The sequence below is a fragment of the Lichenostomus cassidix genome, chromosome Z (assembly GCF_008360975.1).
Source record: "Lichenostomus cassidix isolate B80296 chromosome Z, HeHo_3.0, whole genome shotgun sequence".
In the NCBI taxonomy this organism is placed as follows: domain Eukaryota; kingdom Metazoa; phylum Chordata; class Aves; order Passeriformes; family Meliphagidae; genus Lichenostomus; species Lichenostomus cassidix.
Genome location: NC_139511.1, coordinates 38,426,734 through 38,439,230, shown reverse-complemented (window position 1 = coordinate 38,439,230; position 12,497 = coordinate 38,426,734). Strand labels below are relative to the sequence as shown.

The following is a 12,497-nucleotide window of genomic DNA, read 5'->3' as shown; positions in this document are numbered from 1 at the left end:
ATGGGATGGAAATTCTACGATGCAGACGATTATCATCCTCCAGAGAATAGAAAGAAAATGGCAGAAGGGATACCACTCAATGATGAGGTACTTTGAATAAGCCCTGAAAGAACTGTTGTCTACACATTTATCTCTGTAACTTCATGCACTTCTTGTTAAAGTAGATTGTGATTTACTGTGTAGACTAGTCTGACTGTAAACACACATCTGCATTTGGTGAGGTGAGGGAGGCTTCTTGTGTCGAAAAGGATTCTGCATAAAAAATTAATTTAGGAAATGCTTGGCAGCTCACAAGGGGTATGCTGCTGTTTCAGGATTTGTAAGGAATCTCCCCCACTACAATCCACATCAGAGTTGTGGTTTTGGATTAGAATAATAGAATATCCTGAGTTGAAAGGGACCCACAAGAAACACAGAATCCATCATGTGTCTCACACCAGAAGACTCCAAATATTTGTTACCCTTCTCTCAAATCCCTTTTCATCATTTATCACCCCTCCTGATTAACTTGGGAGGTCCCAGATGACCTAGATGACTGGAGGTTGGCCAGCGTGATGCCTGTCTACAGCAAGGGTTGGAAGGAGGATCCAGGGAGCTGCAGGCCTATAAATCTGGCCTCAGTGTCAGGGAAAGCTATGGAATAGATTATCTTGAGTACCATCACATGTCATGTGCAGGACTACCAGAGGATCAGGCCCAGCAAGCAGAGGTTTGGGAAAGGCAGGTCCTGCTTGCACAACCTGACCTCCTTCTATATCCAGGTGAACTACTGAGTGGATGAGGGAAAGACTGTGGATGTAGTCTACCTGGACTTGAGTAAAACGCTTGAAGCCATTTCCCCAAAGCATTCTCCTTGAGAAACTGGCTTCCCATGTCTTGGATGAGTGCACTGTTGGCTGGGTTAAAAACTGGCTGTATGGCCAGGCCCAGAGGGTGTTGGTGAACGAAGCTACAGCTGATGGCTGGTCACTGTGGGTTTCCCGAGGGATCAGCATCACAGCCAGTTCTGTTTGACTTTATTGATGATATGGAGGGGATTGACTGCATTCAGTAAGTCTGCAGGTGACACCAGTTTGGATGGAAGTGTTGGTATGCTGTAGGGTGAGAAGGCTCTGCAGAGGGATCTGGACAGGCTGAATTGACGGGCTGAAGCCAATCATCTAAGGTTCAATGAGGCCAAATAGTGCTGTAGTGCTGCCCTTGGGTTACAACAACCCCATGCAGCACTACAGGCTGGGGGCAGAGTGGCTGGAGAGCTGCCCAGCCAGAAGGGACCTGGGGGTGGTGGTTGACAGCAGCTGAACATGGCCCAGCGTGTACCCAGGTGGCCAAGAAGGCCAATGCCATCATGGTTTGTATCAGCAATTGTGTGGCGAGCAGGACCAGGGCAGTGATTGTCCCCATGTACTCGGCACTGGTGAGGCCACACCTTGAGTGCTGTATCCAGTTCTGGGCCCCTTTAATGCAGTAAGGACACTGAGATGCTGGAACATGTCCAGAGGAGGGCAACAAGGCTGGTGAAGGATGTGGAGCACAAGTCCTGTGAGGAGCAGCTGAGGAAAATGGAGTTGTTTAGCCTGGAGAAAAGGAGGCTCAGGGGAGACCTTATGAGTCTCTGCAGAAAGGAGGTTGTGATGAGATGGGAGTCAGCCTCTTCTCCCAGGTAACAAGCAATAGAAGGGAGAATGGTCTCAGGTTGTGCCAGGCCAGGTTCAAATTGGATACTGGGGAAAATTCCATCGTTGAGAGAGTGACTAAGCACTGGAACTCGCTGCTCAGTGTTTTTCAACACTTCTCCCCTGGAAGTTTTAAAAAAAAAGGTAGACAATGCTACAGTTTAAATAATTAACATGGTGGTACTTCGTCAAAGGTTGGATTTGATGATCTTGAAGGTCTTTTCCAAGCTTAAGGACTCTATGATTCTGAAATGCACCATGTGTCTGAGAGTGCTGCCCAAACACTTTTGAGCTGTAAGGCTGGTGCTGTGACCACTGCCCTAGGGAGCCTGTTCCAGTGCCCAACCACCCTTTGGAGAAAGCACCTTTTTCTAATATCCGACTTAAACCTCTCCCAACACAGCTTCAGGCCATTCCCTTGTCTCCTGTCACTGGTCACCACAGAGGAGAGATCAGTGCCTGCCCCAGCTCTCACCCTCACAAGGTAGTTCTGTGAGGTCTCCCCTCAGTCTCCTCCAGGCTGAACAGACTAAGTGACCTCAGCCACTCCTCACATAGCTTCCCCTCAAGGGTCTTCACCATCTTCATGGCCCTTCTTTGGATGGTCTCTAATATATTTATACTATTTTTATGTTGTGGTGCCCAAAGCTGCCCCCAGCACTAGAGGTGAGGCTGCCCCAGTGCAGAGCTGAGCGGGACAATCCCATCCCCCAACTGGCTGGTGATGCTTGAAGTACTAATAGCTTAATGGTACAGCCTGAAGAAAAGGATTTTTCCATTTGCCATCAGCTGGGACAGTGGTTTTATAGTTAAAGCCACTTCTCCTGTACAGAATCAGCAAGAATTGAAGTTCATGTCCACTACTTCTAGAGAAATACACACGAATGTAGATAATGGCTTTTAAACAAAGAATATAAACTAAACAATGCTGGTGAACACATGAAATCAATCTAAAAACCTACCAAGCTTAGAAGAAGGGCAAGATGCAGTTATGGGATCTTTTGAAAAAGACTTTAAGGATTTAGCTGTCATAGAAAAATTTTGCAAGGCTTTTTTTTTTTTTGCAAGGCTTCCACTTTTTTTTTTTTCAGTCCCTCAAATCTTTTGGGAGAAGTCCTTAGCCAATTTACACTGAAAAAAATATTCTGGATTCTGATTAAAAACTTTGATCTTTCACTAGTGATTGGAAGCCTGTACATTATCTGAAGCTTCCATTGCATCATTGAATGACTAAACCATTGGTGCATGGTGCTCAGAAAGAGGAAAGCATTTCTTCTGAAAAATGAGAGGTACAAAATTGTGAAGGCCTTCTTGAATGCCAAGAGAGTTATTCCATAATGACAGTAACAAAAAATTGTTGCATTTATTTGTCCATGTTACAATTTGTTGTGCTCACCCAGCAGTAACAGCATTGAAAGATTAACTGGGAGCAGGTGTTTAAGCATGACTTAAGTTTGCAGGAGCTTAAAATTTCAGATTAAATGAGCATCTGATGAATCACTCACATTGTGTTTGCCTAAGTACTGGGCAAAAGTTTTGAGAAATTGTGGCTGTGGTTACTTTTATTTATGGTTGCTACTGACATAAATAATTATTGCAAATAACTAAATTTAGATCTCTGTTCCTGAAAGCTTCAACTTGGATCCAAAACAGGGATAGTTGTGGGTGTGTTTGTGTATAACACTATATAAGGGAAAAGAAGTAACAACTAAAGCTGTACATTTGAATTGTGTAATAGATGCAAGAGATAAATTGACTGTCCTTCAGAGGTTTACAAGGTGCATGCTACACTTGCATACATATTACTTCCATCATATACTTGCAGGTACCTGGAATACATTAAGTATTATTCCACTTAACGTACAATTCCCATCTTAATCATAATATGCCTAGCACTTCTTATTAGCCTTCAGGCAGTGGTAGCAAATCCATATAGGAAGAAAGAGATTCAAAACTGAACTAGCTGTACAGGTTAATGCTAATTTGTATCTCCAGTCAAATATCTGAGATGCTAGAAGCAATTGTTTCAAATTAATTTATAAAGAACTTTGAACAAACTTGTTTTCTTTCTAGGACAGGATTCCATGGCTTTGTGCATTGCATGATATACTAAGGAGGTAAGAGAATATCTAATTTTAAAAAGTTTAGCTAAAGAAAGAAGTAGCCAAAGTGTTTTTCCCCATTGCATTGCAAAGCAGAAATGTGGTAAAGAAATTCTGTAGGTAGTGAAGCCGTTCTGTTATTACTAATCTGTCATAATAATTGCTGAGGGTGAGCTAATCCCTGAAAAATAAAGTGGGAAATTTTTGCCAATGATAGATGTTTTTTCTACTATCTGTGTAAAACCAGTCCAGTTCCTTAATAAGATTGGCATTAGGAACTTACAAAGAACATTACCACAAAATACACCAATAATAACAGTAGGATAAAATACTGATATTTTTAATAGGATAGTGTCAAGTTGTTTTACACTGCTTGAGTTTGCTTGAGTGTACTCTGCTAATTTGCAGATGGCACCAAAATGGGAGGTGTAACTGATGCAGAGGGACCTTGAAAGGCTGTAGAAATGGATTGCTAGGAACTTCCTAGGAAGTGTGAAAGCCTGCCCCTGGGAAGGAACAACCCCAGGCACTGGTATGGACGCTGAGGGGCACTCAGCTGGAAAGGAGCAGAAAAGGGCCTGAGGGGGCCGTGGTCAACAACCCAAGCTGAAATATGACAGCAACGTGCTCTTCTGGCAAGGCGGGCCAGCAAAATCCTGGGCTATATTAGACCAAGTATTGCCAGCAGGTCAAGGGAGGTGATCCTTCCCCTCTCCATTTGCACTGGTGAGGCCACACCTGCAGTGCTGTATCCGTTCAGGGCTCCTCATTATGAGAGAGGCATGGACATACTGGGGAGCGTCCAACGATGATGAAGGGACTGGAGTGTGTCCCAAATGAGGAAAGGCTGGGAGGGCAGGGACTGTCTAGCCAGGCTTTACACCTGCTTGTGCACATTAGGTGAGCATACTTCATTGGAGCATGGGTTAATTCAATGAGAAATCTGTCAAGAGTGATATGGCTGGATCCATTGCTTTATGTTACATGATAGCCCAGTATCGCTGCCCATCTCTGGAAACTTTACAGAATCAACTATACTTTAAAAGAGCGTAACGCTAGTGTTTGGTTATAAGTACTTACTAGTAGCTGAAGCTGTCACTGGCATACCTAGGTGATAATGGTAGGTATTAAAAGTTCTTACTTCCCTTTGAACAAAAATCTGATGACCACAGAATGATTTTTAAATAGGTTTATACCTGATTTTAATTTTATTTCAGAATATCTTTTCTTAGGTAGGAATTTTACTCACTCTTCGCAGAGACAACTAATTCTGAATTTGCTTTTTGGTGGAAGAGACACACAAGAGTTTAATACTTCATTTTAAGAAACCTTGTCAGTAGAAAATACGTGTATAAAGCATTCACTGACCTGCAATCTCTTGTTTAATCTGAAGTGTGCATATGTGCAATGCTGCCAATGAGTTACAGGAAACGTAAAATGTTACAGTTAAATCTGAGACAGTGACAACAGATGTTGAAAACACTGTGTATTTAAGAACAGTGGTCTGTACTGTTTGTCAGCCACTTACCTTTAGAGAGAATAGTGCAGTAATTTTATAGATAATGGGTAAAGGTTTCTATGGATATTTAGTTCCCGTTCTCACCAATTAAGAAAATGATCCTGACATTTCCTTGTGCTAGAATTGAATTTAATTTAGGAAACAATGGTGGCTAATAGATAAGGTCCCTAAGACTGAGATTCTACTAGGAGGTTGGCTAGCCTGACCTCATTTTCAAATCATATCTTTCCCTGGACCGGAAATTTGGTTTCAAAATCCTGTCAAAATTACTCAATACCACTGTCAAAATGCCACTACTGCCATGGCTGTCCTCCTTGAGGAACTAGGGCTTCTTCTTGTTCAGCAACACTAACAAGCCATTTTGTTATACCACATGTAAATATATAAAGGTTTTTGTTTTTTGGGTTTTTTTTAATAGAGAAGACACATCTAAACAAGATGTAGTTCTGGCCTGTTCTGCACTGAAGAAGATGTACAGGCGCGTGTTAATTAGCGGAGCATCTGCAATTGAAAGCAACCAGCCAGAGCAACAAGGAGAAAACCCAGCACTGAAGATCCTCTTTGCTCATTTGGACGGGCCTAGGGACATCATTGCTGGCCGCTTGGAGAAGCGGAGAGGTCATTTCATGCCACCTGAACTTCTCAAGTCTCAATTTGATACTCTGGAGCCACCTAGTGCACCAGAAAACTTCATTACAGTCAGTCTAGAAAAATCTCTCCCTGAAATAGTGCTAGAGATTGAGAGCGCCATTCTTCAGGATAAGGCTTTGCTGCAGTAATTATCTGACTGACACATACAGAAATTCCCTTCAGGATATCAAGGCTATGAAACAGGATTTTAATTATTAATTGATTATTAAATCAAACCAACTTATTTTTAAGAGCTGGTTTACTACTCTTGGGTTTTTTATCATGGCTCTGTAAAAGACATTTAAGATGTAATTTTCCAGAAATGTTAACTTCTTAAACCCTTCACTCTGTGAAGTTTAAATTTCATTTTAGTAAAGAGCCTGCTTTTGAAAATCTTGGCAGGGGTCACACAGAATAATTTATTTTCTTAATTTTTACTTTGTCAGACACTGAGATGGGCATATCTGCTGTTGCAAGATTAAATAATTTACAGCTTTGTTAAAAACAACGTAATTTTTCTAGAAGAGGTAGGAACATGCATGATCAAGTTCCATACCTGGCACTACCTCGTCTCACTGCCGGATTTTCATCAGTTTGTAGGTTCTGTGTTTGTATCCTTGTTGACCTCACCAGAGCACTGATGGCTTCATGAGAACTTTTCTGAACTCTTACTCTATGCATTGACCACCAAGCTGAAAAAGGTGAGAAAAAAAAGGTAGTGGTGGTGATGCAATATACAAAATTTAATTGAACGGAAAGCTTTATAAATAAAGTGGCATCATACTGGCTCTGAACTTGGATCTTTCACGTACAAAGCATACACATTGCATTCAAGCGTGAGTCAACCAGTGATAAAGGTACTGAATGCAAGGTTGATAGGTGTTTCCTTCTGTATGAAAACACACTCTTTCGTAGTTGGATCTTTTCCTTCACTTCCCATTGCTGGTGGGTACCTCAGTGCATGTCCATACACTACTTTAAAGCTTTTGATCAAACTACTCCTAATACAAGTTTTTCACATCTTTTTTGTGATCAGAAAATTCCAAATACTCAGTCACCTAGCTCACAGACTTTAAGTTTAAAGTCCTTTTCTTACTGCCAAAAGGTTTTTCCAGAAGTACTTTATGTCACATTATACAAGACATGCCTTTTCAGCTTAATGTTATGTAAACTTCAGATAGTTTCTGTAAGAAAGATTTGAGTCTTGTCCAAATGGAGACATTTTCATGTGCTGTCATGCATGGATTATTTTTAGGTGTCATGCAGGTTTTTTTCATGGGATGATGGATGAACTCCTGTAGAAGTACACTTCATGTTTGAAAGCATCTTTAGTGTAATTTTTACCTGGGTAAGTAAGTTGAAAAACATTTGTCTTGGTTCTCACTATATATGAAAATACTAAAGGCTTTTTAGTTTACTAGAGAAACCACTGTGCTTAAATTAGTGCAATAAATGGGCATTATCTTACTGAAAGCAGCCATTTTTAGACATAGAGTTGGGATTTTTGTCATTAACCTACCCAGAAGTGGTCTTTTCCCATTTATTTGTGACCTGAAGGGAAAATACCAGGCAGTTACGGTTTTAGTCTGCGGCTGTACGATACAGGGTGCTCTCACCACTGAGTCTGTTTGTTCCAAGAGCCAGGGTGCAAGCTTAAGACACAGAGGTAAAGTTAAGTGTGAGAGAAAGGGATATCTGTCTGCTTAACAACTTCAAATTTCAGAGACCCCTTCAGACCAAGTGACTTGTCAGAACTGTACAAATTTAGTAGCTATGAAAATCAGAGACTCAGCACCCTCTTGTGGCACCTCTGCTGTTAATGAGGTTTTCATCTTTTCCAATACACCATTTTACAAACGGAGTGCTTTACTAATGTACCCATTATTAAATACAGATTTATGCTTTTTTCACATAAAATAAAACCAGACCAGGACACTCTACAGTGATGTAGATTGCAGCTGCATCCTGTCACACACAGATACAATCAGACCATTGGATAATTCTTTTTTAAAAGACATTTTTAAGTGTGAGTTCTGAGAAGCCCAGGCTGATTTTCAGATTAATTGTCAGCATTTATAGAATGCCCACAAAGTGGCTGTCACCAACAGAAAATTGTATTCAACAGTTAAAAAAAACATTCTCTTTAAGAGAATTTTATGTAACCAGCTTGGATTTTGGAAGGCTTCTAAACAAAGCAGTACTTTGTTTGTACTTACAGGCAGTTCATGCTTCTTCAGATTAGGTCACGGTATTTCTCACTCTTTGCTTCTATGTTGGGAGTATTTTCTTCCCTTACCCTTTCAATATATCTGCATTTTGCTTTTACTTAAAAGATACTGCATAGAAGGTTGTTGTCAACTTAATCAGTTGTCTGTTACCTGCTATTCTGAAAGACAACAAAGCATTACTTCTGTTTACTTATATCCCATGCATCACAAATTAAAAGATTACAATATGAATTATCCCAATACTAACCACATAAAACTACTCTCAGATTGTAATCAAGCTGTGCATGTGTGCAGTGGAAGAAAAAGGTAGCAGAACAATCCCTGCCCAAACACAATCCTACATTTCATTACTTAATTTTGGTTTCATTTGTGGTTTCTTGTTGTGAAGGTTTGTTTTTTGGTTTTATTGTTTTTTAACTAACACTACTTTTTTAGGGATGTCATACTCAGGTTAGCTGGGCAGGCCATTAATATTTAGCCCATCTTACCTGGATGCTAGTGCTCTGTCTGTATTTTGAAATATATTTAGCAAATGCAGCAAAAACTGGGGAGGAAACACCTGGAGTTAGAAATTGCTTTCTCTGTCTCTAAACACAAATTATCTGTGGAAGGTACATGCACTGTACATCCTCAAGAATTTGTGCTAAGCACAGTTAGTAACATGCTGTGTAAATATCTTTTACCTATTACAGCATAAACATTTTTCAGTGCTGAAATGAGGAAATAAAAATTAAACGGTACCTATCCCAATTGCAGTATACATTCATACATTCAGCATAGGAAGGGTAGTCTTACTAAACTGTGCAAGTTGTCTATACAGGTAAAGGAACAGACTACCTGCCTGCTATCTCAGCTATAAATTGAGATGGTTATTAATTATTATATTACACAGTACATTTGGTTTGTATGGCCAGGTTGTGGTAGTGGGGAACACTACAGGGATGGCTTCTGTGAGAAGCTGCTGGAAGCTTCCTCCACACCCTAGGACCAATCCCAGCTGTCTCCAAGATGGGTGTGCTGCTGGCCAAGGCTGGGCCAATCAGAAATGGTGGTAACCCTCCTGTGATAACAGATTTAAGAAGGGGGGAAAAGAAAAGTGATTGTGCAGATGTAATTGAGGCCAGAGAAGAACAGGGTGAGAACATGTGAGAGGAACAACGCTGCAGACACCAAGATCAGTGGAGAAAGAGGAGGATGTGCTTCAAGCACCGGAGCTGAGAATCCTCTGCAGCTCTTGGTGCAGACCATGGTGAGGCAGCTGTGCCCCTGCAGCCCATGGAGGTCCATAGCGATGCAGAGATCCATCTGCAGCCTGTGGAAGAAACCCATACCACAGCAGGTGGATGCCTGAGAGGAGGCTGTGAACCCATGGGAAGCAACCCATGTTGCTGCAGGGTCCTAGCAGGACCTGTGACCCTGCGGGGGACCCACACTGGAGCAGCCTGTCCTTGAGGACTGCGCCCCATTCATTGTAGCAGTTTATGGAGGACTGTTGCTCATAAGGACTCATGTTAGAGAAGTTCATGGAGAACTGTCTCCTGTGGGAGGGACCCCACAGTGGAGCAGGCGAATGACTCCTCTCCCTGCACAGCGGAAGAAGCCATGGGTGATGAACTGACCATAACCCCCATTCCCTGTCTCTTTGTGCTACGGGGGTAGAAGGTAGAGCTGGGAAGGAGGGAGAGGTGGGGTGAAGGTGTTATTCAAGTCTTTACTTTGCTTCTTATTTTCCTGCTCTGATTTTGTTAGCAATAAATTCATTAATTATCTCTTATTTTATCTTGTTTTGCCTGTGATGGTGTTTGATGAGAAATCTCTCCCAGTCCTTATCTCAACTCATGAATGGTTCATTACATTTTCTCTCCCCTGTCCAGCTGCAGAGGGGAGTAAGAGAGTGGCTTTGGTGGTGCCTGGCATCCAACCAGCATCAACCCAGTACATGCAGTCACTAAAACAAGAAGAGAGTTAGGCAGACCATATCCTTTACAAAACTAGCCATCTTGCAGTCAGATTACCAATAGCGAATGCATGTAATTTAAGTCTTTTAAATGACATCTGTCAGTTCACATTACCATAACTTTTAGGGTTTTTTTGTTTTGGCATGTTACTTTTTCTAGAAGTAGTTTGATGATCAGGCAAGGCTGTTTTGCAGACAATCCTGTCAGGTCACTTGGTCCACAGTAGAGGAAAAAAAGAAAGCAGGAAAATGAAGAGACAGCCTTCAGGCACACATGCCCTTCAGGTCCAAAATGCAAGCTGCAGATTTCAAATACAAATTATCACAGTGCTCAGAGTTAATAAAGAACTTCCTCCTGAAAGAGGTGGATGATAACTCTGAAGAGAGAATTATACAGACAGATAAAGGGGCAAGGGCAGGGGGGGGATCGGGGAAGGGCACAAACAAAAACATTGTAACCTGCTCTTAAACCAGTAAGTGTGAGTTTTCTTCCATTGTTAAAGATGTGATAAAAAGTCTACCCTGTCTATAAACCTTGTTCTGCTTGCTGTGTTTTCCAACAAAATTAGAACTTCTCATATTAAAAAACAGCTTAGTGTTTTTACCACTACTTATCAGAAAGTTAGTTTTTTGACAATAGTTACTGATAAATACTGATTCTGCTTCAAAAAGTAAGGTTAGATAGAGGCTCACAGTAGAATTTAAGTCAAACTTCATTTCTTGCTGAATTGCAATAGAATTTTACTTCAAATGTAGTGGTCTCTTAGTTTGTAACATCCAACTGAAATGCTTACAAAGAGTGAGCTGAATGTTGTCTCGAGAAAGTATTTGTGTTAGATTCATTGATTTAGTGTCTTGGTAAGAGCTGTTCTCTTCCCCACCTCACCCTTGCCCTTCCATCCGACAGTAGACTTTTTGGATGTCACGGACTGTATTCTCAAATACATCTGGCCTACTGAATGATGATGGAGTCTTAACTTTTTTTAACTCAAGGTCTCACTAAGGCACACTTAAGTCTAATTTGTTTCTTTGAACATCGTAATAATCACTGTGAAAATACTGTAAAAGGTATTAAAAGGTAAAAAGTAAAAAGGTAGAGATTATTCTACAGAAACTACTTGCTCTCTATCCTTTCTTATCAGAGGGTCCTATAACTTCCCTCTGCAACCCTGAAGATCAGAAGGAAACAATGAAGAGGCAAGTCGTTGCTTGGGACAACAGGCAAGACCCCTTCTTGCCCATCTCACCCTCCCCCAGGTACCTCGCTGTACAATGGTTATGGACATGGAATTTCATGCAATGGGTGATGAAGATGAAGGTCCATTTCCACCACAGGTGCTATCAAGACCAGGAAGTCCTACAGCTCATTACAAGACCAGTTCCATGAGGAAGAAAAGAATAGGTGTAGTGGTAGATGGTTCCCTTCTAAGGAGAATGGAAGTTCCAGTATGCTAAAAGCATACTCTCTTCAGGGAAGTCTGCTGCAACCCCAGGGTCAGGGTTAATGACATTGCCAGGAAATTCCCTAGCCTGGCAGTACTCAGACTACTACCCAACTGCAGATCCTCCACATGAGTGGTGATGAAGTCACAACATGCAGTCAGTCCAAAAGCAACTTCAAGGCCTTGGGACAACTGGTAAGGGAATCGGGCACAGGTTATTTTTTCCTCCATTCTTCCACGTGCAGGTAGTGACTGAAAGAAACAGATGGATCCAGTATATTGACATGTGGCTCTAAGGCTCATGTCACTGCCAAAATTTTGGTTAGTTTGACAGTGAGATGGTTAAGATAGCACCATGCTTGCCGGCATCAGGTGGGATGAGAAGCATCACCTCTCTCAAAAGGAGAAGAGGATCTTTGGTCAAGAGTTAGCAGGAGTCATTGATATGGCTTTAAACTAGATATTACTGGTATCATGGAAACATGGTGGCAAGTCCTATGACTGGAGTGTTGGAATGGAAGGATACAGTCTTTTCAAGGTCAGGCAGGGGAGATGAGGGAAAGGTGTCAACCTCTCTGTCACTGACCATCTGGAGTGCATGGAGCTCCAACTGGAATGGATAAGGAGCTAACTCAGAATTTATGGGTAAGGATTAAAGGGATGGCAAACACAGGTAACTTTATAGGGGAGGTCTGCTACAGGCCACCTGACCAGGAGGACTGAATCAATGAAGCCCTCCGCAGACAGAGAGGTACAGCCTCCCATTCACACGCCCTGGTCCTCATGGGGGTTTCCAACCACAGCAACATCTGCATGGAGGACTGGGCATAAGCACGGTAAGTATGTCTTGCCTCAAACATTCTGACTGTTGTAACAGGACGACTTTGATTGGAAGAGAGAGACTCCTGCAGAGGTGGGGCAGTCAGTGCTGTTCTGACCCAAC

The 12,497-nt window shown here is 41.8% G+C and overlaps 2 protein-coding genes across 3 annotated transcripts in view; one reads left to right on the top strand and one right to left on the bottom strand.

Annotated features, from left to right (window-relative positions):
• Positions 1 to 6,715, top strand: part of IDNK (IDNK gluconokinase) — a 10,091-nt gene extending 3,376 nt beyond the window's left edge. The window contains exons 1-3 of one of the 2 annotated variants that reach the window (XM_085042940.1): positions 7 to 87; positions 3,755 to 3,793; positions 5,716 to 6,715. In XM_085042940.1, coding sequence (XP_084899066.1) covers positions 20 to 87; positions 3,755 to 3,793; positions 5,716 to 6,076 — 468 coding nt within the window. In that variant the 5' untranslated portion in view covers positions 7 to 19 and the 3' untranslated portion in view covers positions 6,077 to 6,715. Of the gene's footprint in view, positions 1 to 6; positions 88 to 3,749; positions 3,794 to 5,715 lie in introns of those variants that run through there. The other variant, XM_085042941.1, reaches the window with a different exon arrangement.
• Positions 5,002 to 12,497, bottom strand: part of UBQLN1 (ubiquilin 1) — a 37,485-nt gene continuing 29,989 nt past the window's right edge. The window contains exon 11 of the mRNA XM_085042939.1: positions 5,002 to 6,619. Coding sequence (XP_084899065.1) covers positions 6,596 to 6,619 — 24 coding nt within the window. The 3' untranslated portion in view covers positions 5,002 to 6,595. The remainder of the gene's footprint in view (positions 6,620 to 12,497) is intronic.